At 37.8% G+C, this 26,378-nt stretch overlaps 1 protein-coding gene across 3 annotated transcripts in view; it reads left to right on the top strand.

Annotated features, from left to right (window-relative positions):
• Nucleotides 1-26,378, top strand: part of BAZ1A (bromodomain adjacent to zinc finger domain 1A) — a 65,106-nt gene that overhangs the window by 6,313 nt on the left and 32,415 nt on the right. For all 3 annotated transcript variants that reach the window (XM_059849901.1, XM_059849900.1, XM_059849899.1), the window contains exons 3-8: nt 1,591-1,869; nt 14,495-14,638; nt 21,162-21,263; nt 23,156-23,243; nt 24,787-24,921; nt 25,449-25,551. In XM_059849901.1, coding sequence (XP_059705884.1) covers nt 1,591-1,869; nt 14,495-14,638; nt 21,162-21,263; nt 23,156-23,243; nt 24,787-24,921; nt 25,449-25,551 — 851 coding nt within the window. The remainder of the gene's footprint in view (nt 1-1,590; nt 1,870-14,494; nt 14,639-21,161; nt 21,264-23,155; nt 23,244-24,786; nt 24,922-25,448; nt 25,552-26,378) is intronic.

The following is a 26,378-nucleotide window of genomic DNA, read 5'->3' as shown; positions in this document are numbered from 1 at the left end:
TCTCCTTTGTTTTTGTCTTTTTTGTCTTTAGAGTAAGCAGGCCCACATTATCCATATACTGTCAAATATATTAAGTAGATAGCAGGATAGCAGATGATATAAAAACCTGAAATTCTGTAGCTATTAAATATTATTCAGATAATTTATCTATCCCTTCCTGTTCTGTCCTTTTCCCTTTCTTGCAGCTGATGGTTCTTCCTAAAGCATATCTCGCTCAGAGGAATCCTGTGCTCATACAGAAAGGATTATCTGAGCCAAGACCCTTCATTGTCCTCAATCTGAAATTTCCATTTTCATTTACAAAATGTTATGGTTCATCTGTCCATCTGCAGTGAACACTGTCATCTGCATCAGTGTCACTGATGAACATTTGCCAGCTTGGGTTTGCAGGGAGACTGCAAGAAAAAACTCATTGTGAACTGTCCAATTCTCTTAACCTCATTACTAGAAATTATTTGAACAGGTCTGTCCTTTTAAAAATGGGAACACTGGTTTAGTTTTGGGTTTTTTGTGAAAGGAATGAATTGAAACTTCAGTTTAGGTATCTCATGTAGCATGCAGTTGACTGAAAGTACTGTGTGCTTTGAAATAACTATGTTGGACTGACGAAGACAAAACAAACCTTGGTTTGTCCTGTGTATTCAGTAGTTATCAATACTAGTCCATTAATATTTGTAAAGGCAAGTAAAAGCATTGTCTGAACTGGGGCATATTGAAAGATTGCTTTGCTGTCTGATCACTGATCCATAGTATATAATATGTTTTAACTTGGCTTTGTGAATGGATACATCACCTACTTCATTTTGAAAATGTTTTAATAAGCTGCTGTTCTTCTGACACCTGTCAAAAATGGACAGATTTTGACTAATGAAAGCTCTTCATTCTTGATTCCAATATAATAGCTAGTAAGCAAGCAGTAACAACAATGCAATTTTAGCCTTAATTGGAAATGTGTGGAAGGAGGAGAATCAATATTTACTAACGGAACAAGGGAGGAAAAGAATCTGTAGAAAAAAATATTTCAGTGCTTTTTTGTAAGAGCTATGCAAACAGTGAAGGAATAAAAACTATTTAGAGAACTACTTGACATTAATTTTTACCTCTCCCATCTTTTAGTTTGTGAGTTAAGGCACTCAAAATCTGGAACTTATTCAAGTTGCAACATGTTTCTGTGATCTTAAAGTTATTTCGTGTTTGTACAGTTTTAGGCACTCGTCTTACAAATATTTGTGGAAATGGGGGAGATACGAGTACGATATGACACCTATTAAACTCAGTGTGATTATTATTATGCAAAAAGCTTCTTATACATCAGTATTTGTTTGCAGCATTTCTAGGTCTTGATTCTCTTACTGTAGTCTGTAATGAGAGGAGACTTTGGTTGTACAGTAGCAATTTACCATGGCTGAAAAATGTCAAATACTCCTTCATATCTACAAACTCTAGAGGAGTAGAGCTGCTTTTGCATTTCACGCTTGTGAAACATATTTGCAATTTGCTGCTGTATTAACTGTGAGCAAGTTTAAAATGTTAGTCAGAACTCAACTGTTTTCTTTCTTTCTTCCCCCTCCGACCTTTCTTCCTTTCCAGTGATTTTTTTGAACGCACCATTCTGTGCAACAGCCTTGTGTGGAGCTGTGCTGTCACAGGTAAACCAGGACTCACATATCAGGAAGCTCTGGAATCGGAGAAGAAAGCCAGACATAATCTTCAAAGTTTTCCAGAAGCACTCATCATTCCAGTTCTCTACTTGGCCACCCTTACCCATCGCACCCGCCTGCATGAGATCTGTGATGAAATCTTTGCTTATGTCAAGGATCGGTATTTTGTTGATGAAACAGTGGAAGTACTTAGAAATAATGGTGCAAGGTAAGTATATTTAAAAGTACTAATTTTTGTTTGTGTGTGCAGTTTTGAACCCAAACTCCAGGGTAATAAACTCCATCAAACAAATACATCCAACTGAGGTGTGATGCTTCAGCTGGCGATACTATTACTGCGCTTCCCTACTTTAATTACGAGCAGGATTGTGTTGCTGGGCTTGATACCTTCCCTTAGCTTTGAAGAGGCTGTGGAGATATGACAGTGTTCTCAGGTCTTGACACTGCACGTTTTTCGGTCTGTGTGGTGGATTTGCAAAGGAATGTTGGTTTTTGTGAAAGGTGGGTTGTTTGTGGAATAAGATTTAATGAGAAATTAGGGGATGATACAAATTTAAAAAACACACAACAGTTTTGATGAATTATTCAGAATTAATGGCTAAACTACTGAAAGCTTAAAATAATTCATAAATGTTGGATTTTTACTTCTTAGGTAGTGCAAAAATTGTGATTGCATTATCAGTGAAGTTTGGAATTAATTGTATAGTGTTTATAATAGTTGATTATCTGGAATTTAGGTTGATAGGGGTTTCTTCCCACTCAGAGTGTTAATGTTATACTTACTGTTATACTGATATATTTACTGCAAATATTTGTGTTGTTGTCTTAGACTGATTAAAACCTTGGAAGAATTTTAAGCTTTAGATGCATTCTTTATCATTGGTACATATGCTCTATAGTATAAATAAGCTTGAGTCTTTCTTTAAAGCAGCTTCTAGGAGAGGTCTAGAAAAGGTTCATATTTTGTCTAAATGAGTTTACGGTTTTACCTAATTGAGGCTTAAGATGTGAAAAAACATGCTTAGCTTGGATGTACCTGCAGATAAATCCATCAGCTGTTGCTGCTGGGGTTTTTGTTGTTTGTAGGGTCATTTTATTTTGCTTTTTTTCAGGAGGTAGGTGACAGCTTACACTTCAGAGTAGAAGGGAGTCCTGTGGGTAGGCTGATTCTTAGTGCATAGACTGGTGTTTGGGTGATAGGATTGGGATGGTTCAAAATGGTCATTGGAGAATAGTTATTCTGTGTATTTTTGTAGTGGCTGATCCAGATATTATTTATGGCAAATTTTGTACTACACCAGGAAGAAAAATCTCAATGCACTGCAGGAAATAATTTGTAAGGAAGTTGGTATGGTTATGTACATAAGGTCAGTGCTTAATAGAAAAGCTTTCCTTCTCTTCACTGCTCTATTCTTTTCAACCAGTAGAGTGTCAGTCTGCAAAGCCAGAATGAGAACAACTTCAGTAGGGTTACTGCCTTCTGTGTGGAAAACCTATATCCAAAGTTTTTTTCTCTTTCTCATCTTTATACTTGTCAAACATCTAGACTCATGCTACCCCTGGTATTGCAGTTATTTTACTTAGAGAATAAGGTGTTTGTTTCATTTGTTTATTTAGAAACCCGAATATTATGAACTGTCAGTATTGTTCAGGCGTTTTTTCTTTTGCTCAATGAAATGCCTTAGTATCTTCAGATGTAGAAAACAGTTAGTTTCCAAAATTATAGCAAAAAAAATTGTTGTTCTTCTAAAAGTTTCTTTCCCTCAAGAATAAATCTTTCTATTACTTTTCTAAAATATTTGCATGTGTGCATTGTAGCTTTCAAAAGATGTTTCCAAAGGTAAAGCTGTGATATCTTAAGAGAGTGCTGCAGTTTTTTTACCTGCCTTTAATTCAACCATCTTGGTTACTCGAACTTGTGTTGAGATAAACACAAAATTGTTAGATGTGCATGTTCTACTGATCAGTATGTGTATAGGATATAAGCTAAATTTCTTGAGCCTCTAAGATGGATACCATTCCAAAGATTTAAAGTTTCAAATAAAAATTATTTCCATCAGAAATTAGCCTGCTAGAGATTGTATGTTTTAAACTACATAAGTATAAATTGGTGTAAAAGGAAGAATAAAAAACTTTCCTTAGCTGATTGTATGCCACAGATATTGCAGACAAAGGTATATCAGGGAGCTAGTTCCGACCTTTAGTACTAAATCCAGGAAACACTGCAAATAGCATGGTAATGCAGAGGGACTTTCATGCTCAGAGGTACATAATTAAAGAATACAAAGTGGGAGGAGGTGAGGCGTAGTTATTTGTGTACCAATTAACAGTTGACTTTGACCTGCATTTTGAAGTACTGCATTGGGGATTAAATGTACCAACTCACGTTACTTGTACATTATACGGCTTTCCAGAAGATCTGTTTGCATGCCTTTGTCATTTGCAGCTACATTTTTGAGATCTTTTCTAGAAAAAATTGTCACTGTCCATCTGTGTTGTAATAGCATCCTATGAGAGCAGCAGAATTCGGCAGATCATGAAAACCCAGTTGTTTTGTGGTGTTGTAAATTCTTCCACTGCTTTTAAAGTTTTTTGCACGTGTAATGTCAGCAGGATTTTTTGGTTTTCTGAGCTCTGTGCATTATTTAATTCCAAGCCTACTACATAATGCATGCGTAACCAAGGCTTGCTCAAACAATTTAAATATTGATGTTTTATTTTATAACTCCTGACTTTGCATGTGTAATATTCTTATAAGATAGATTGCAGCTTTCTAGATTTTGAACAAAATAAGCGTTAGGGAGCCCGAACACTAGGAGGCTTAGCATTTTGGCTTAATATAAATGTTTTTATCCTTGAGCATATGAAGTTGTCTCTAATACTGCAAGAGATGACAGCTGATTTGCAAAGAGAGGACAAGTGCTTTGTTCAGAGTCTAGGAAGATGATGGGTTTTTTGATTGTATGAAACCTGTGTGTTCTGGTTTTTGCAGTGTCTAATGCTCCATTTCTTTTTCTGGTCTTATGTCTCTTCTGGTTTCTAGCCTTTTGCTATGCTGCTCAGTTTTGAATTTGGCTAATTCTGCCTTGTTACTGAGGTCTGGTAAGAGGAACTCAGGACAGTTTGGGATATACTGTCCTCCTCTTGTTTTGGTATGTCTGATGTCTCCAACAACTGTTGTCAACCAAAAACAAATTCCAGAGAAAGACCCCCCCCCGCCAATCCTATCATATGCCGTGTTCAAGTGGTCATAAAAATTATGGTTATCTGTTAGAAGCAACAAGGAGATAATTCTTCTTGCTCTTTAACCCTTTCAAGTGATGTATTGACTAAAAATGGCCCTCTTTCTTGGCTTGTGTCTGACTTTTCTGGCCAAACTGGGGCTGACTTTTCTCCAAAGTGGCAGCTGTGCTCTGCTTTCAAACACAAGGTGCTCAGACTTCCAGTTAAAGAAACGTAGGAATTATGAAACAACATTTTCCTAATACTGCCTTCACAAAAGACAAAATTACTATTTGAAATATTGGTCAGAAACATAATAGAATCAAAAGAGAGAACTTTATTTTAGATTAAGTTTGAGTTGCTAAAGAGTTGAAACCCGTTGACATTGTAAATGTTGTTCATTAAAATGTCACATTGCAGTTTATGGAAAGTAGTTTATTGAAAAAGGCATGGAAATTATTTGAGATTTTGCTGGGGGGAGGATTAGAGCAATATTTCATGTTATCCATGGTCAATTAAGATGTCAAACAAGTAGGTAATGTTTTAGCTCACACTTTATTGAAGGAGAGGAAATATGTTGATCACATTACTGGAATTGCTTCCTATATTTGACATTCAGAACTGGAAGTTCAAGACCCATCATGTACTTGTTGGTCTTTTGATTTTCCACAAGGAATAGTGTCTCTTGCAATAACCTGCCCAGTTGTTGCTGTCTTAGTACTGTGTTTTAGTATTGATACTTGAATCTTGTGAAATTGATTTTCAACATTTTGACATTTGAAGACAGTTACCTGAAAGCTGAAACTAGGTGGTATGGAAGGCCTACCTGAAAATAATAACCTCAGCTAATGCCTCAGACATACTAAAAAAAAAAAACCCTTCAACAGCCTAACTTGCTCAGCAGTAAGACCTGTGCTTTTCTGCTTGAAATCAGCAGCATGCTTTTTGGATTTTACAGCTATTTTAATTTGTTGGAGGAAAAACTACATTTACAGCCCATGTAAACAACCTATTGTGATTTATCATCAGTATTCTGAGTCTGGGTGCTATCACAAGAAGTAATGTCCTTCTTTATCAGGATATATAAGTGAGCAGTTTGATAATTAGTTCATTAAACTATAAGCTTTTGGTCTGACTTGAGCAGTAAGGAGATCTGACAACTCTACCTCCACTCTTAAAAATAACTTATGTGGTGATGTTTTCCCTTCCTCATGTGGAGGTTGGAGCACAAGCGACTCTTGTCCATCAGTTAGTATGGCACTTAAGTAAAAAGTCAACCACCTACAGACTGAAATAGATGGCATAAAGGTCAGTGTGTAAGAAGGAGGAAAATCATACAGAAAGGAATATCTTTTTTTCATTGAATTTGACCACTAGATGACACCACTGCAAAAGAATACTTGGCCTAATGTCTGTGAGCAAGCAACACCGGAATACTTTTAAAAATGAGCCTACTTACAGAAGTAGTAGATGATGTCCTGTTAGGAAGATTGCTGCATCTGATCATACATTTGAATAGGTTAAGATCCTTTCTCTGCTTTGAATGATCTGATGTTGACAATTATCAGGCTGCAGGAAACAGATAATCAGAGATCAAACTTCTTTTCACTCATCAATTGTTTCACTGGTGTCCCAGTGCTTTAGGAGTGTTCATTTAGGACTGGATTAACCATTGCATTAGGCTAATTAAAAGATTTGCATACTGTTTTCATCTCTGTAAGTCTTAACTGGGGCACAAGAAGCATGTTGCTGGTCAAGACTGTAGGTGATAAGGAGTTAGGATGGTGGAAGATAATCCTTGCAAGAGATAAAGTTATAGCAAATTTTCCAACTTTTTTATTCAAACTGGCAAGTTGCTTATATCTGTCTATATTTTTATATATATGTGTATATATTTGTAGTTGTCTTCTGAGCGCTAGGATGAGTTATTATATAATAAGACCACTAGACAGTGAATGACAAAGTGTCTTGCATGTTTAGACTAATGAGTTACAGAGAATGTAAATTACTTAAATTATACTTGCTAATTGTGTGGCTTTTTAGTGGTAAGGCTTAAACATAAGTTCCTGTATACAGAGGAAGTTTACTACTTTATTTTGAAAGGTGAATTGGAATTCCAGAAAGTATCAAAACTGGCATAGTGTCTGAGAAACAGCATCTCTGATAGTACTGGAGAGCAGCTTACCTATTCATAAAGGAAATACAGTATGCATTTTTTTAGCATAGCTGTTTAAGGATCAATCAACTTCTGACCTGGAAAAATCACGTTTAAGGAATTTACTTTCCACTGTCCTTAAATCCTCTGGGATGTAAATGCCAGTTTGTTGGCTAATAAACATATTTGTATTTGACTAGTGGAAGCTATGAGATGATGGTATATGGGAAAGAACCTGCCACTCCTTTCTCTTATGGGTTGTTAAAACAGCTGTTACAACACTTGGCACTGCCAATCTCTGTTAGCTCTCATTCTCACACTCTCTATAACTATAAATTCAAAAGTAAAGGTTTTGGTTTGTTTTATTACTTACTTGTTTTTAATTAGTACAATGTTATGAACAAAAGGCTGGGCAGTCAAAATGATACATATAGCAGTGTAGTAGTGTCCTAATTCTGCAGGAGACAGCTGATACAGCTAGTCTGTACTTGCTCCTGTCCTAAGCAAAACCATGTTTCTTACTAGTTTCTTTGAAACATACAATCTTAATTATAACTTGACCGATAAATGAAGATGCTAAAACCCAAAAGCAGCAGCTCTTTCTGTACTTTAGGAAGTGCATAAAACCTGTCTCCTTGTTGTGTGCTTTTGTTTGTATGTGCATTAAACATTATCAGCTTAGTAAAAGATGTCACTTATTCCGTCAGATCTTGTCTCTCTTTTACCTCTTTAATTACTCTCAAGCATATGAGAACTGTTAGGACGAGGATATGAGTGACTGCACTTACTTGATATTTGCTTCTTAAAAACTTCCTAAAAACTGACAAAACAGAATGGTGCTATAGCTTTTTGGTGCTTTTTAGCACTTGCTACTACAGCTTCTTGTATTACTCTTATGGGGGTTTCTGTATTCAACTAACTTTATATACTGTTAGAAAAAGTGTGCTTTTTTAATTTTGGCATTTGAAAAACATTATTTTCATTTGTGTGCCTTAAAAAGTGAATTTGCTTCTGACTCACTGATCATTGTGGGTTTTATTTTAAAAGTTGGCTTCAAAGTGTTGCGGTGTTCCCCCACTGTCTCATTTGTAACAGCCATGTGCCATCCAAGGGATAGTTTTTGTCTGCTTATCATAAAGCATAAAGAGACACATTTACAACTCATCTGAGCCTTCAGGGTATCTTGTTTTTTTGACTTGAAATGGGGATATAGCTGAATACAAGACTATTATTTCTGTCAGAGTAATTAGTGCCAGCCAGATCAAAAGCTGGTGTGCAGAATGCTCAATTGAGGAGCTGTGAGGAGTGGTCTCTCCTCTCAGAGCCTCTCTAATGCCAGCCTTGGTTGGATGTAAAGGTCTGCTCTGCATTTGGGAAGAACTTTACTGGGAAGTGAAAGTGCCAATAGTTGCAGGGTCAGGGTTTTTCAGTTAGTATCCTGTAATGGTTTTGGCCTGTTACATAGTGGAGTGCAGATTCTCTTCTCTTGTTTAAATGGTGTTCTACTTCTCCAGCAGCAGTAGATGGAGATACCTGGCCTGTTTTGCAACTCATAATAGCTTGTGTACGTGTCTTCGAGTTGCTGAGATGAACGAAAGAATTTGTTCTGGTTTGTTTCATTCTAAAGAGGAAGGGAAAAGGCTGAGGAGTATCACGGAGTGTGAGAGAAAACAGACTGGTGGAGTCACATCCTTCAGTCCCTGAGAGAAATGCAGTGGATGGAAGCTTGGCAAGAGTCAGAGAGACCCTGACCCTCTCACCATCAGGCAGAAGGGGGGGACCTAAAAGGTATGGGTGACTGGAAACAGGTCCCTGCCCAGGGAGATAGGACAGTTCCCCCCCAGCCTTCCTTTCCTTTCCAAGTGCCCTTGCAGAAAATATAAGAAGCTCTGCAATATCGGGGTCAGGCAGATAATAGTGGGGATGAAGATAAAGCTCTCTCTTGGAGTTTGCCCAGAACAAGTCAGTCAGCCAGATGGACCACAACTTTGGGTGTTAAGAAAGAAAGGTGATTGTAGGTGATTCCCTTTGCAGGGAAACGGAGGGCCCCATATGCCAGCTGGATCCATTCCACAGGTAAGTCTGCTGCCTCCTTGGGACTTGGGTAAGGGATATTATCAGGTGACTCCTAGGAGTAATAGAGCCCTCTGATTATTACCCAGTTCTAGTTGTTATGCAGGTTGGCAGTGACAAAGTTGATGAGAGAAGTCTTATGGCAGTCAACAAGAACTTCAGGGCACTAGGTGTTTTCCTCAAACGCTTTGGTAGCAGGGAGGAAAATGCTGAAAGGAACAGGGGAACTCACCTGATCAACATGTGGCTTGAAGGCCATCAGTGGTGTCTTGGCTTTTGCAATCATGGGACAGTTTCTGTGGTGCTGGGCTGCTGGATACAAATGAGGTTTGCCTGTCTAAAAGTCCCTGAGTTGGCAGGGATGATTGAGAAGGCTTAAAATTAGGTTTGAAGGAGGAAAGGGATAAGACCAGGCTTGGCAGAGGTGAGCCTGGGTGCAGCTTGCCAGTGTTGGGGATGAAGTCAGTAGCCCAGCTGAAGTGCATCTGTATTATACTGACTTGGAAATGTTTGAACCATGTTGGAACATGCAGTGTTAGGGAGATAAGCCTGGGTCTCCTAAGGTATTATAAACCAAAGGGGAAACCACCAGAGAACTGTCTCTAAGGAATTCAGGGGTGTGCTTCTCTAGGAAGGTGACACAGCTGACAGCCCAGCTGAGGGTGCCTTTGCATCAAACCACACAGCATCAGCAACAAACAGTAGTTGGAAACCACTTTGCTGCTAGAAAGCTAGGACCTTGTTGCCACTACTGAAACATGGTGGGACAAAACCCATGACTGGACTGTGACCATCGATGTCTACAGGCTGTTCAGAAGAGATGGGAGGAAGAGAGGCAGAGGGGTTGCCCCCTACATCAAGAGGTGGATTGAGTGTAAAGAGTTGTATCTGAAGGACAGCCATGAGCAGGTTGAAAGCCTGTGGGTAAAAATCAGACACTGAGGCAACAAAAGGAAGCAAGTGGTTGGTGACTGCTACAGGCACCCTGATCAAGGGGAGCCTATTGACAAAGCCTTATTGCTTTGTCAGGAACTATTGCTGACTACAGGAACCATTGCACTCAGAGGCTCTTGTCTTTGGGGCCTTCAACCACCCTGACATCTGCTGGAAAATAGCACAGCGGCCTGGATGAGTAGGGACCTGATGTTCAGACTAAAGAGAAAGAAGCAAATACACAGACAGATGAAGATAGGACTGACAGGTGACCTGGGAAGAGCAAGGCAAAGCTGGAATTGAACCTTGCAAGGGATGCAAAGAATGACAGGAAGGGCTTTAACACGTGCATTAACCAGAAAAGGAAGGTCAAGAGGGTGTAACCCCCGGATAAACAGTGCTGGAAAACTGGTAACAATGGATGAGTAGAAGGCTGAGGTAATCAAAAACTTATTTGCTTTGGTCTTCAATGGCAGTCTCTCTTCCCCCACCTCTTGAGTAGATGGACAGCTCTCCATCCTCCTCTGCATTTATCTGTGGTCGGTGTTTGTATCTTGCATATGCCCTAGTTCTCAGCCAGTCCTTCAGTGAGCCTCTTAAAGTAGGTGATAATGACACAAGCTAACCCAGTGTTTCACATTGGGTTTGGGATTTTTAGGGTTTGGTTTTTTTAATATTCTTTTGTTTAGTTGTTTTTTTGGGTAGTTGAATCCAGTTTCATTAATTACACAATTAATAAATGAAAGTGATTGCCAGAGCTCCAAAAAGCGAGCATCATGTATGTGGCTGGAAAGAGGAGTGGCAAAGGAAGATCTCCCTGTTTGACAGGAGCCATTAAGTCATCTCTGCATCTTGTGGAGCAGCAGCCTAGGCTGCAAGTGCAGTTTGGTTTTGTATACCTTCAACCTACCTCTTCCTTAGAGTTCTGGGAGTGACAAGGTTCAATCAGACTTTAGTTTTCTGTTAGTTGTAGGCTCTTCTAAGCACAGCCCAGAATAGTTTCTGCAGAAGGAAGCTGAGTTGGGTTTCTTGAGGAACTGTCCTGTGCCCCAGTCTGTAGTCCCTGGCCCTTGGGTTGCTGGAGTTAGTTCTGTTCTTTTGCTTGTGCAGCTGACCAGCCCTACGCAACATTCATGGAAATCAATGGAAGTTCTCAGACTTCTTCCTTTGAGAGAGAAGATACGTTTTAAAAATAAATTATGTTTGTGATACTGAACTCTGGCTTTGTGTTGAAAACCTTTGGACTCCTGTGTTGTTCTTTGTTGTTTTGGTTTTTTTAAAATAATAAAGATAACCATAAGGCTAAGCATTTATTGGAGCCCTTACCATAAGAGACCTCAAAGATCTTAGTTTCTGAGCCTAACAAAAAATAGATCTTTAAGCATGAGGCCATCCTTTCAGTGAGCCAGAAGACTCCACTGTTGATAACAGCCTGTAGTGCAGAAACGGGTAAGCAAAATTGTTTTAAGTAAGGTCTGAGCTAGAGTTCCTGCAACTGTTGTGTTCAAGTTCCTAATGGTTCTATTCTCAATTTATTTTGAAAGCCTTTGGGATTCACTCAGTGTGGCTGTAATCTTTATTGTAATTTGAAGAAAGTGCTTCCTGACTGATGGGGATATTTAGGGTACATATTTATGTACGTTGATGCTGCTGTCTTTTTAGATTGAGTTGTCCGCAGATCTTATTTTATGGGGAATAGTGAGCATGGTTTGACATAAGCTTGTAAAGATCTTGAAGTATCTTTTTTTAGGAAGTAATTCAAGTAGTATGCTTCATTTAAATGTCTTGCTTCAGCTTTCAGCTGTGTTGTTTTATGTGCCTTATAAAATAAGAGTTGTAGTGAGTGAACTCAGGGAATTACTAGGTTTCAAGAAGAGCAGACCACTTGCACTAGAAACAGAGTTTTTGCCACTTAGTCCAGGGAATTTGTGCTGTTAGCCACGACTTGACTACAGGCTAAAAAAATCATTCATAGATTATTTCTTTATTGCCAGAATGGTTGCATCACTGTCTTTAATCTCCAGTCCATCAGTAAGCATTAAATTGCACAGGATTGTGCTTTTATTGCACTAGGTAATGTGTGTTTCACTTGATTCCTTCCCCAAAGGTTTCTGGTAATGATTTGAATGGCATAGAAGATGGAGTATCACTTCCTTTCTGAGATAGCTTAATCTGTTAGTCATTCTTCCTGCTGAAAAATAAAGGGGAAGGGGGCGGGAGTGGAATGCGAATCAAGCGTTTAGAATATGTAATTTCCATTCTTAGAAAAAGAGATGCGATGCCCTGTAAATTACGGGGCTGCTCGGTGGATGAGCAGGTGAAGTCAGTGTTGGAAAGCTCCTCGGTGACCCGAATATTGAAGTGTTTTTGTGCAGGAGGACGGCCCGGGCCGTGAGTGCGCTGAAGCCTCTTTGTCAGCGGGCACCCCGGGTGGCGCGGTGGCTGTGCCGTGTGCGCCCCCTCTAGTGGTGAGCGCCGTAACTGTACGAGCGCGTCGGGAGTTTCCGCTGGTTTTCCGTGAGGAATCAAAAGTGGGTCTTCATTTGAGTTGGACTCACTAGGAAATGTATTTTATAATCTGAAACAAAACTAATTCTACTAAGAAGCCTTTTTTAATGAGATGATCTTTGTTGGATTTTAAAAAACGCAGCCTACTAATACACATTCTGTCATGCAGTTGGTTCCATGTTATTTAGTATGAAGAGGTAACTGTGTTGTTCCAAATATTGGAAAACCAAGTTGCTAATAATAGACTTTACTTAGTGGACTCAGAGTCTGGTGCTGGGCCAGGCCTTAATAAAAAAATAAGCCTTGTGGGACTTGGATTGACTATCTGAACAGTCACTAGGTTCTACCTCCCCTATACTTAGACACTCTCGGTTCTTTACACAGAGTCCATTTAGATTTCTTACAGATAATAAGCTTGGTCTTCACTGTCTGGGAAGACATGTCTTCCAGACCAGCCAGCTTTGGAAATGAGATAGGCTGCTGTAGAATGGCAGTGTGCCTGTACTGACCCCATATGCTCTTTCTCTTGGCCAGCAAGTTCAAGTGGACTCAGGCCACCTCTGCATTCAAGCAGCTCTTGTGTCCCCATGGATACTGTAAGCATTGGTCATATTGTGTTCTTTAGGTGTATATAAGGATGTAAATAGCTTTGTCGGTTTTTTAAAATTAAATTGTTTTCCTGCTTTTTTTAGTAACGTACTGGAGCATCCTGGACCTCCCTTCCTATTGGAGAGAGTAGCTACAGGGTCTAACTGCATTACTGATTCTTGATAATATCACAAGAATACTACCTAGGATATTTTAATGTTATTACGTTATTTTAATTCTTTGGGGTTTTCTCTGGCTATCATCATCTTTTCTTTCCCTTTCTGTATCCCCATTCTTTTCCATGTGTGCAAGTTTTGCGCACTGCTGCCTGCTTGCAGAAAGACGTGTTCAAGAAATATTTGACATTGCTTTCTTTTTGCCAATGTTCAGTTCATTTAGAATTTGTCATGGATTTCATGAGGTTTATTTGTTTTTAGCCTAAGTGTGACACCACTAGTTCAAGCCCAGGACTTCATATATTCTTCATTTACGTATTTCAAGTGGGACTGCTTGGTGCCCTGAGAAGAAAATTATTATGTATTCTTTTCCTTCATGCTTTGAGCTTTTAGTGGTAGAATGTGACAACATCCATTGACTTCAGCAGTTAATTTTCATGAATCAGACAAGGCTTTTGGATGTTAAACTAAATAATAGGAACCATGGAATTCTAGAAAGGGGTGAAAGTTAGTGGTTAAGAACCAGCTATAGTACAGTTACCCAGCATGAAGTGTTGATTAATTATACTTTTTGATATGTAGTTAATTCTCCCTTTTATAACTAGCATTTAGAATGGCAAAGGAATAGGCTTGTTTTGTCAGTTGTGTGCATGCCAGATGGAGCCTTAATATGTGTCAGCAGATAAATGGGCCATTATTAAGATTAGATGCATAATGATCATTTCAGCCTTGTGTATTTAGGTCATCAACAGTAGTAGAAGATGAACGCTTACAAGTAAAAATACTTCAGGATCTTAAAATCTTTTGCTTTTCTTAGACTGCTATGAAAATAACGTGGGAGTTTTGTTGTCTAGTTTTAAAGTAACACATTAAGTTAACTTTTAGTTTACTTAAATGAGAACTGAAGAAAAACCTCACAACCATGAGTAAATTGATCTGTTTTCCTGAGTAGTGAAGCTGATGCTGTGTAAGCAGATGAATTTGTCCATTTATTAGATGGTGTTTATGACATGAATATTTTACCTAATATTTCAGTTCTAGGCTATTAGTTACTTACTTAGTAGACAGTACAATGTTCAGTTATGTATGTATTTTTAAAATAACATCTGCTACAATTTTAGGCTCCTTGTACTAGTGAAAGACTTTTGACATTAATAAATGTCTGTGTTTTATTGCAGGTTGCAGTGTAAGGTTTTGGAAGTCATAGCTCCAGCCCATCACAATGGAATGGCAAATGGCCACACCAGCAGTGCTGATGGGGACACCATTGTCATCAGCGACAGTGACGACTCAGAAACGCACAATAGCTCTGCACAAAATGGGTACATGATACTTTTACTGCATGTCATTCTGACTGGGTGGAAATGAGATTAAAGCCAGACATGTCAGAATCTGACTGAAACAAATTACTTGATTTTTGTGGATTGTGAGTGTTCAGACAGCTGAAGGTGACAAGCTGAACCTTCAGAGGTGCCGGTTCTGCTAACGCACCCCAAAACTGCATTATGAGAAATGCAATACCTACAGAATAATCATTGTTTATCTCTTTGCAATGACAGTGTTTTTGCTGAGCAATAGTGGAAGAGCTGTGTGTACCTCTTGTTAGTTCTCTGTGCTGGGAAATCTGTGCTGCTGCAGCAGAAAGTGCAGCTGTAGCAGAAAGTGCTGCAATTGTGCAGTTTGGTATCACTTCACTTCCATCGTGGGGCTCAGAGTTGAGATTAATGTATGACAGGAGGACATGCTTTTCCCGGAACTCTCTGAAAGGTCTTCCCAGAGACTTCTTGTGTTTGTGTCCAAAAAAATCAAAAACAACAGGCTTTCTTGATTGTGCATGTGTCCGTATAAATGTATCATTGTATTTGATGGATTTGGTTATGATGTTAGGTGCAGTGAAACTGTGTGTCTTGTCTTGAGGAACTTTCTATGGGCTGGAGTAGCTTAATAACATTGAATAGGAGAGCTTCTTGGTTGTAACTCTGTTGTTTATTGTGTTGGAGTGTCCCTTTACTGAGCAGTAATTGAGCCTATCCTAGCAGTATAATGAGAAGAAAGACTTCTATGTTTCATAAGCATGATGATGAAAGGGGAGTATTTGAAGTGGGCCCTAATCTAGGATCTAGCAACATACAGGCTTTGCATGAACTGTTATTGACTTTAAGAAGTCACATGGATGCAGAGGTTAATCTTATTGATTGCTTTATGATGAAATCATGTCCTAACATGCCTAGAATAACAAGGGTAGAGCTCCTCATTTGGTTAAGAAAATAACATGGGATAAATAAATTTTAAATTTCTTTGCTGTCTCTTGAAGGCAGTGTCTAAGTTGTTCATGAAGATGTCCTACCTATTTGAAAAAATAAATACATTTTCAGTATTCCAAAAGGCATGTGGCATTTGAAAGGAGGTTATGCTTGGAATCAGGCAAGTATGCATGGAGCTGACTGTAGTATTGATCCATTATAGTGCTGTCACTTCCATGGATGCAGAGCTGGTGGTAAGACTAAGTCTTGCACTCCCAGTCAGTCTGTGGTTCTCTCCAGCTGATTAGTTATTTTGACAGCGCAGAGAAGGGAGGGAAAATAATTTCTTTCTCTTAGAAGGGGAGTTCTTGTGAGAATATACAGGCTTTTGAAGCAGTGTTCTGTGACATATTTAACATTTATGCTGCAAGTTAAATTGCAGACTTGTTGTGTCTTTAAAATGCTTACTGTAAGTCTTAGGTGAGTCTGTTTATAACAAATGGGAGAGTGTAGTGGCAGTCATTTTCTAGATATATTCTGGGTATGTGCAGACTTGAAAAGTATTATTTGCAGTATGTGTAAAACCTATCTGTAAGTGAAGCATTGTCATGAATTTTTGTATGCTGGCATATAAGATTCTTTATACCGTTGCTCAAAACAATGAAATCCCTGTGAACTGAGTGACATTGCTTTGCAGCCCTAATCTTTCAGAGACTATATTTTGCTGTTTATGGAGAGACTTGCATGCAGAGAGTATGGATGTTAGTCACCTTGGGACCGATGTCAAGTTGATATGTGCAGGACAGTTCTGCCTCAGCCTGCACACAAATCTCCAGGTTTTGAGACCCAGTCTTTGTGCAAAGCTGCAGTGCTGTTAAAGAATGGTACAGCAGATGCTGTACCAGGGTGTTTGTGAGGGAGGGGGAGGGGAGCACAGCACAGATTGATGGGCCATCTGCAAATATTTTTCCTAAAGAATCTGTAAGGCTAGAGAATCTTAACTGAAAATAGATGTCATTAGAGATCCCAGCCTTTCTGTGACCTACTCCTCCTGTCTGTGTGGGGCAGAAAATAGCTGTGTAGTCTGTACAAATGTTCCTCCTGACCTTTTCTGTTGTGTTCTTAAGTAAAAGTTGGGGTAGTACAGGAAGAAAGAAACTCTGATGCTCTTACTTTCCCTCAGAAAAACAGGCTGTGCTCTAAGGCTTGGCTTACATAGCAAAAGGTATAAATCCTCTGAGTTCTTAAAACATTTCTGCTATGCCCTGGGAGCCTCTGGTACCACAGGATAGTGGTCACATGGAATAGCAGTGTTCACACCTTAAACTGATAGACTTTTAAAGGTAAGGTTGAACTCTTGTGTTGGCTTTAGCACTCAGCAACAGCCTGGAGTTTTGAGGGGCTTTTGCTGCCAAATGCATACAATTCAGCTGCAACTTAATTATTCATGTCATTCCTTTTGCCAGGGCTATGAGTAGTGTGAATCATCAAGCATCATCAGAAATACTAGAAAAAATATTATTGGTTTGCTGGCCGGTTTATGGCAGTAAATTTGGGTGTTTGTTCAGTTTGAATTGAAGATTAATTCTGGGGAACGGCTAATTGTTTCTACAAGTTTTGGGATATAAGAGGTAACAGTTTTTGGAAATAGTGTAACCTTACCATCCAGGCCTTTTACCATCTTCAAATGAGTTTTTAAAATTAATTTGGAGAAAAAAAATTATGAACTGGTTATGTCAAAATGTGGGCATAGCTTGTCATTAAAGCTATATAATATTTTCAGTACAGTAAATCTTTCTTCATCTGTAATTCTTATCTTTCCATTCTTCCTCTCTCATTCCTACATTGTTTGACTCCGAGAATAATGATGATGGGTGGTCCTCTTTATGTTATAAGGGAAAACCAAAGTACCTGGATCAAAGGCACCTTAAAATCTTCACCAAGAAGTTAAAAGTCAGGATTTTGTTGCAAAGTGCTGTTGTCTTGTCCCTGGAATGTTGTTCTTAACAGTCTTCAGGTTGCTCTGTTTTGTTGTTGAAAATACTGCAGAAAATATTTGCAATTCCAAATGGGCAGTTGTTGTTATTGCTCAGTACAGAGTTCCTCGTCAGTGGCAACCTTCCAAGATGTGCAGAGGCAGCCTTACCATGGGGATCAGTTTGCTGACAGGTTACCTGTGTAAGGCTTGCACTGGAGCATGACGAGACCATAAATGATTGTGTTACTTACCTAGCATTCTTCAAGGGAGTTTTTTCCATTCCCAAATTTAGTGAAAGAGAAGAAATGCCACTGCCTTTTTCTGGAGAAGTGGGACAGCAGTCATTTTAGACTTCAGGACTGCATTCTGGATCCTCCAACTCTCAGTATTTTTCAGTGCAATTTTTCAATTTCTGTTAAATACAGTAAAATACAGGTAACTGTGGCAAGACTCAGACCAGATGGTGCAGATAGGTGTCCTGGACAAGGTAATTCAGGAGGATAAGGTGGAAAGAGCAGAGTTTATTTAGCCTGGAGAAAAAGGAGGCTCAGGGAGGACCTTAGCACTCCCTACAACCACCTGAAACGAGGTGGTAGTTGGTCTCTTCTCCCAGGTAGCTAGTAACAGGATGAGAAGAAGTGGCCTCAAATTGTGCCAGGGAAGGTTTATATTGGATAATAGGAAAAATTTCTTTGCTGAAACATCAGGCAATGGAATAGACTGCCCAGGGACGTCATGAAATCACCATCCCTGGAAGTGTTCAGAAGGCCATGTGGATGTGGCACTTAAAAATGTGATTTAGTGATGAGCATGGTGGTGCCAGGTTGGTAGCTGGACTCAATCTTAGAGACCTTTTCCAACCTTAATGATTCTATGGTTCTAAGGTCTTGGAGGTTACTTGGTACTGCTCCTTTAGTGTACTGTGCTGCCAGAATGTAGCATAGCTGTAGTGTAAGAAGAAATGTATGTTCAGGTCATGTGGGCACCATGCCAAAGTAATTGAAGGCCTGATGAGATTATTACCTGTCAGTGGCTCAGTATAACCTTATTAAAAATGCAAAATTCTGACGCAAGTACTAACCACATTCACTTGAGTGCAGTAGAAACTAGTGTTAAATGCGTGAGTCAGTTGTAGTTTTTACCTACTACGTTACAAAATACTCTGTATTTTTTCCTCTGGATTTGGTTGTGTGTCAGAGCTGTGCTGTGAAGATCTTTTGTAAGGGATCTCTGCTGTGAAATGGATCTAACCCTTGCTAACTCTAATGTGTTTTATATAATGCTTTACAAGATAAAATAAAAGTTAAAATAATAATATTTTTATGCTAAAGCTGCTAGATAATCTTTGTAATTTTTAAATCTTGCTTTGTGTATTGAATGACCTTTTTCTTCCTCTTTTGCATTAAGCAAAATTTTTACTCTAAATTTGGAGGAGGATATCAGGAATATATTTACTTCTTTGGATAATAACTGGAAACTCGGAAACTAAGCAGAAAAAAATTAGTGTTTTGAAATTACATTTGGGCTATTATATATGATCCACTGAAGTTGAGAAAAATTTACATGAACTAAGAAGAAAATACTAATGATAAAGAGTTAAAAATTTGTTTATTCTTTGGGCCCTGAATTTGATTGCAGACAGTATTGAAGCTTAGAATATATTCAAAATGTATAAATAAACTGATATACTTTTGATTTAATATTGGTACTCTGATGCCTTTTATTTTGTATCTGAACATTATCTGTTTGGGCCATTCTTCAGCTTACTGGACCAAAGGCCTGGAAAGGCAATGGTGTGTGATGAGGTGCAAGTTTGTCTTTCATACTATCCAAAAATTCCTGGGGACAGCCTTCATTACTTTAACTTTCCTGTCTTGAGACTGAAGGTGGTCATGGAAGACCAAGTAATGGTATGACCAGAATATGAAGGCTCTTTTAACAAACTTATGTAAAGATGTTAAAATCTTGCCAGTGGGTATACTGGATTACAGTTGATCTCTGTTTTGCTAATATGAAGAGCTGGGTGGTTTTCTCTGTTATATTTCTTAAACTGTGTTTGGTCTGAGTAACTCAACTTTAGACTTCAACTGTGATGTGCCTGAAGTATCATGCAGGACACTGCATGCATATCACAGCACTTACCTGTAGGTCTAGTAGATGTGTTGCTGTTTCCAAGTCTGTCTTTTTTTTGTCAGTCCATTTATTATTAGCTGTGCTAATAATTTAGTCATTATAAACTATTTTTCTTGAGAACTTTGCAAGTGATTCTAATCTGAAATGACACTAATGGTGAATAAGTTTCATTTAATCTGTAATTAATAATGTATTTATTAGACATTGGAAGGTTAACATGTCTTGTATTTCTCTTTCACACAGTTAGTGGGGAAAAACAAGAATTGTAGCAAATTTTATTTTTAGCAGCATTGCAAAGTACAGTTCTCAACATCTTGTGCATCTTTTTTCACAAGGCTAAAGAACAACAAGTGATGTACTGGTTTATTTTGTCAAACTCCACCTGAAAGCATTTTGTAAATGCTGGAAGGACTGATAATGATGAAATGCATAGTTTTAAATCTCCTAGTTCATCTACATAGCTGCTTCAACTTTCCTTTTTGATGACATAAGATAATGACTGAATTCTTCCTGTTAAAGCAGTACAAGTCTTAATTACAAATTGTCACCTCAGGAAAAGTTAGTTCTGTTGTTTAATGCCAAAATGCAACATTATTTAAAAAAAGTCTTATTAGTTCACCTTGGTTCATAAATACACTACTCTTCTTAAAGTATATTGTCTGTGGCAAAACCCCTCTCTTTCTTGTAAAGGAGTGAATTTTGGTAGCACACCAGACCCCTGAGTGTTTTCCACCTAGGAAGAGGTGTAACAGAAGAGCTTATATATTAAATTAATACAATTTTAATTGTATTAAAACTGAAGAAATATTTTCCATGAGGGGAAAACATCTAGGTCTCTGTAGCAATACCTGTGAAAGGGAAGTGCACTATGGCTAATAAAGCATGTAACCTGATGAGCATTTATTTTGAAGTGTAGATATGTTATGGTTTCTGTTGCTTCCTGCTATTTTATGCTGTTGGTAAAGTGTTCGATTTGGTTTTTTTTCCTAAAGTGTTATTTTGGAAAAATATTTTAGGTGTTTTTTACTTGTTTTGCAACACAATTGGTAGATCAAGGGCTACTGGTTGTAGTAATTTTATTTATTTCTGTCTTTTGGACTCCTTTCTCGTCATCTTCTCCTTTTTCCTGTCTTCCTGTTACCATCATGAGTACGTAAGAGTATTAAGGAGACAATTTTCTGAAATGTAGGGATGTATCGTTACATGTCTCTCTCTCTTTCTTCCTTCCCTTCTTATCTTCCATTTCCTTGCTAAGAAAACATCCCTCATTGTTCTTCCTGTTCCTTGCAGGAACTGGTTTTAATGCAGATTTAAATATAGTAGCAGAAAAGTTGGCATAAATTAATAGGCCCTCTTTGGTACTGGTGGAAGTTACAAGTTGGCTATTTTCAAAAAGTCCATTGTATAGGCATATAAATATATTAAATGTGTAAAATACGAGGCTGATGATACGTGAATGTAAACTTTTAATTTTTAAATTTTTTTTCCCAGGGAGAAGAAAGCCATAATTGATCCTTCTTTGTTCAAATACAAAGTCCAGCCTATTAAAAAGCACCTCTATGAAGCTGTTATTGTTAAAGCATCTCAACTAAGGTAAAAATTAATATGTGGAAGTTAAAATTATGCTTTATAACTGTGAATTGTGTAAGTTTTTTTGATACAAAATGACATCTTAAAACAATGTTAGAGCTGTTAATTAAAAGCACTGGAACAAAATACTGTAATACAGACCTTCTGTATCAAGGATTCCAAGCTTTGCTAGCATTAACACAGGTACCAACTCCTTGCAGGTCTCTGCTTTCATTGGCACACAGATGAGACCTGCTGTTGTTGTCTGCAGAAATAGGATTAGTTACCCAGTGTGCAGCGAGCCAGTAATTACACACTCAAGAGAGACAGAGGTTATTTATTTCAGAGATGCACAAGCCTAGGTGATCAGTGGTATTCCATAAATCAAGTGTGTTTTGGCAAGCAAAAGAATGAGTGTTCATTGGCTAAAAGTTACATAAGTTCTCTTTCTAATTACTATTATGTTTTCTCATGGTTAATGATTCCAATTAATTGATTAATTACTGTATCTTACGGTAATTAGTCCACTTGCTCAGTCGTTATCTTTAGAGTCAGTGAGTTTCTTGTGTCAGTGGTCCTGAGTTGGTGGCCACAGATTTCCCCCTCCTTTTACCCAGCTGGAGCTGGTTTGGTATAGTTGCTTGGTAGGGTTTCCTTACTCTGGAATTCTGCTAGGTGTCTTGGTGACCCCTAAATTCTGTGTTCTTTGTGACCACTGTCAGTGGGCATTCTTACTCCCAAGCTTTTCTAACCTCCTGACAGGTCTGAGACCACTGGAACATGTCCAGCCCTAAACCTTAACAGGGCAATTCTACCAACAAATAATTTATTTTTCTAACACCTGGACATCACTTATAGTAGCCAACAACCAAGCTCTCTGTTTCATGCATTAAATTTCCATTTGTGTTGATTAGGCTTGAAAGTATACAAAGATCAGACATCAAAGAACATCCTCTCTTAAAGAAATTTTTATATATTCCACATTTTGCAAGACTGACTTCTGATACCTTGGCTACTTTTGTCATTGAGGGAGTAGATGGAAGAGAGTTCTAATAATAATAAAAATGAACTATTGGTGTTGTGAGCACTCTGGTAGCATTGCTGGTTTGAAATGTTAGAGCAGACATTGGCAATCAGATTGATTTAAAATAGAAAGGTGTAGAGGTTTTGCTTCTTAAATAGCAAATTGGTCTCAAATTTAGTTAAAATATATGTTTAGAGTAGATTGTACATCAAAACTTAATATAAACTGGTTGCTTTAAACAAACTTCACTTTATGTGATTGCAAGTCATTTAGTTCCAGCACAAATCTGGATTTATTTTTCCATTAACTACTCCTGTGTGGTGAAGCCTTTTCCTTCCCATGAAGTAATGCAGTTCTATGGAATGCCAGGAGCCAGTAGAGTGCACACTGTCCTGTAGAAAGAAGTGGGATAGCTTGACTGAGAAGTGTGTGAATTCACCTTGTCACTTATGCCTTGCCTCCCTGCTTGAGAGATGTGAATGCTGCTTTCCTGCTGTCCCTGCTTGTTTGTTTGTTGCCCTCCCTCTCTTCTGACACAATCAGACTTGAGTTTTATTTAGGAATTTTAAGAAGTATTTGGAGGATCTACCATGGATCAAAAGGGTGTTTATAAAAGAGGACATAACAGAATCTTAAAAATAAAAATTGCAGATGCATAAACCAACTGTTTATGTATTACTTGTGTTTTGTTTTATTCATAAAGAAAATTTAAATTCAGTTGGGCTTTCAAAGAATGATTGTTAATTACAATAGTAAGGGTGCTGTTTATAACGAAGAAAATAAGAGATCAATCATATAGTCTGTCACATGTATTCCTGTGCATACTTTTGGCTATACTTAAATGCTAATTAAAGATGTTAGTTGATAATACTACCTTTCTTTCCTAATACAGCCGGAGGAAACATCTCTTTTCTCGTGATAGACTTAAACTTTTTCTGAAACAACACTGTGAACCACATGATGGAGTAATTAAAGCTAAGGTAAGCAAGAAGAAATAGTTTATGGGATAGAATATTGACACTGTTTAGTATTTTTTTGCTCTACTCTTCTTTACTAGCTGCTCAGAGCTCCTTTTAAATACTACATCAAATTTAGTTTTTTGTAAGTATAATATACTTTTGATTAGTCTAGCACATGAATTATTTTCATTCTTCAAGGTGTGCAGCTGGTACTTCTAAGTTGAATAAAAATGAACTGGTTTTGTGTTGGTACAGTAAACCAATATTATTCTGTTCTAATTCTTTTAGCTGGAAAATATTTTATAATAGATTGAATTCAGTCTCCAGATCTTCAGTGAGATAAGTACCAGAGTTTAGGTGACTGGAATGGGTTTTTGATAAGGCCTTGGATTTTGATTGTGCATGTATTTGTAATCTTAGATATATGGTGATACTTAGAGCAACTCAGATTAAAGTTCACATCTTAGTGGGCACCAGAGGACTGAGAATTTGAGCAGCTTTTCTCATAGGGCAGCAATTTCCCTTGCCTTGCTTGCTGTGCCACAAGAGATCCTGGACTCCTTCACTGTGTATTATAGCCTTGACCCTGAAATCCTTGCTATCTTCTTGTTTTTAGAAAGTAGCAGGGTTTTTTATTATGTCTGTTATTTTCTCATACAGCTGTGTAACTGCTCATTCTGCACAGGAAGGCTCTGAAAGATGTGCCTCTGAGGAAAATAACAAAGGCAATGAATTTCTAAATAAATTTGTAACTCTAAGAGTCTGTCTCTTCAAAAGAAATGGAAATAGAAGAAAATAGAGCTGAAAGGGATCAACCAACATTCCTTGGGCTTGTTAGTGGTCATTTTGACCCAGCTCACTGTACCACATTAAGGACTAGTGATCTATTAGTGATGCTTTCTGGAGCCTCAGGAAAATTGTTCTGTATATTTGTCATTTTGTCTCTATTTGGGCTTTCTGTGGAGTGTCTTCTTGTCCTCTTGCTGATTGCCTTGCATTTCAGTTATGTGAACATGTCCTATTTGGAATGTCTCCTTTGTATCCTCATCTGTATTGTCCAATAAGGGCAGATTTCTTGAAGTCATCAGGTTGAGAAAGTAGACTTGAAAAGAACCTTTGACAATTTCAAAAAATCTTCCTCTAGAAATTAGTACCTGTATAATAGAGAATTATATAACTCTTCAATAAGTTAAGTTTCTGCTTTTATCTTTCAAAATTTATTCTTGACACATTTCAGTAACATGCTAGGAAGACACTGGTGAGCTATGTTTGCTGAAAGGCATATAAAGAAACAACATCTTACCAAATGAAGCCAAATTCTAGTTTCAGATGTGTGCTGCATACATTATTATCATTACCCACTTGGTAGATTAACTCTTCACTTACACTATTTCAGAAATTTATTTCTTATCCTCAGTTAAGTAGTTGTGGATATGGTTGCTCTTATTGTCTTCTTTTGTGAATTAATGATTGATTAATTAGCTTATATTTAGATTATTTAGCTTATATTTATAAAAAGGTAAGAATTTCACCATGAATATCTGTCTTCATCTTTCTTACTAAGGCAACATCAATTGAAAAATACAATCTAGCAGAACAAAACTTCTCCTATTTCTTTCCTGATGAACCACCCACGTTCATCTTCAGTCCCGCAAGCAGACGGCGAGGGCGACCTCCGAAGAGGGCGTCTGCAAGTCTTGTAAGTAATGACGTTTTTAATCTCAGATGAAGACACATCAGCATAGTCTATGAAGTTCTTCTATTTGTCTGAGTTTTCAGATCATTTGAAATACAGGATTGACATTGTGCTTCTTTTATTTTCAGGGCAATTGGGATATATTCCACAATTGTTTTAAATTAATTTCTTTATAGTTAAGCTGGTAAAAGGGATCATAATTGATATGTTATCATCTTATTTTTGCTATTATGTCTGGGATCCCATCAAGAAACTAGTGTGTTGTGATGACAGAGTACTTTTCCATTCTGGGATTAATGAATAATTTACTAAAAAGCTTTAATTTGAGTTCTCAGATAAAATTATGTCACTTGCCCTCAGATACAGGTATGTCACTTGCCTGTATTTAAACACTGAGGCTCTTAGTCACTATACTACTTCATTATTTTCTACAGAACAGTTGAAAAATGAGGAATATCTTTTGCTGGTCATTTCACTGTAGTTATTATGCTCTTTTTTTTTTCCTCTCTACCTCCAAATTCTCTATCCAGGAGGAAAGTATTAAACCTAAACAAAACACCTCAGGAAACAAAAGTAAAGTATCAAGGGAAAGGGCAAGGTTCCAGAAGCAAAAAGAAGATGTGCAGGCCATAGGTAAGTTGAAGTTTACTCATATGACCAGTAGAACTAGTTTTTGCAGATTTGAGAGCAGGCCATAATTAGGGTACTTTTGGGGTTGTACCTTTCAAAGTGAAGATGTATTAAGAGTGTACTGCCACACCACTATGGCAAAGTGCTCCTTTCAATAGTTAGCATCCTTGTTTCCTGGTTTTTTTTTTTTTTCCCCCATGTTAATTAACTAAATTGGGGAAATGTAGGAAGCTTGTGATCCAACTGTGTTGATTTCTCTCTCAGATAAATAAAGAACTAAATTTTTTTGTAGAAGCTTGGATGGTGAAGTCATGTGTAAATTTTACCAGCTGAAGGTATACCAAAGCACGAATGTATAACACAAATCCATTAGCTTTTCCATTTATGCATTTTCCTCATACAACAATCTCAAAATTCAAAAGAACTTGAAGCATATTCTGAATTTTTTTGGTTTAAAAGATTCAGAGATTTTTAGTTTGGACTGATTGAATTATTTTGGCTCAGTTTTAGCCTGTTCCTGATCAATTTAAATTTGATTTCAAAGGAAGTAAGAGGATCTATGTGCCTTTTGTTTGGGTTTTACTAGATAAATTGGTATGTCTTCTTGACGACAAAGGTCAGACAAGGAGATACTCTTCTGGATTGTAAGGACTGTCCTTCCTAAGGAAAGGCTTTCATCTGTGGAAGTATTTCAGTGAACTTCTGGTTCCAGCCTTTCATCTTCTTGAAGACGGAATTTTTTAAGACTGGAAGGATATTTAGAAATTACCTAGTCCAACATCTGCTTAAATAACAGCACAGTTGTCTGACACTGCTTTGGGCCTTTCCTT

The sequence above is a fragment of the Haemorhous mexicanus genome, chromosome 6, assembly GCF_027477595.1.
Source record: "Haemorhous mexicanus isolate bHaeMex1 chromosome 6, bHaeMex1.pri, whole genome shotgun sequence".
NCBI classification, from domain to species: Eukaryota; Metazoa; Chordata; class Aves; order Passeriformes; family Fringillidae; genus Haemorhous; species Haemorhous mexicanus.
Note: the sequence above shows the minus strand (reverse complement) of the source record. Positions and strands in the feature narration are given on the sequence as shown.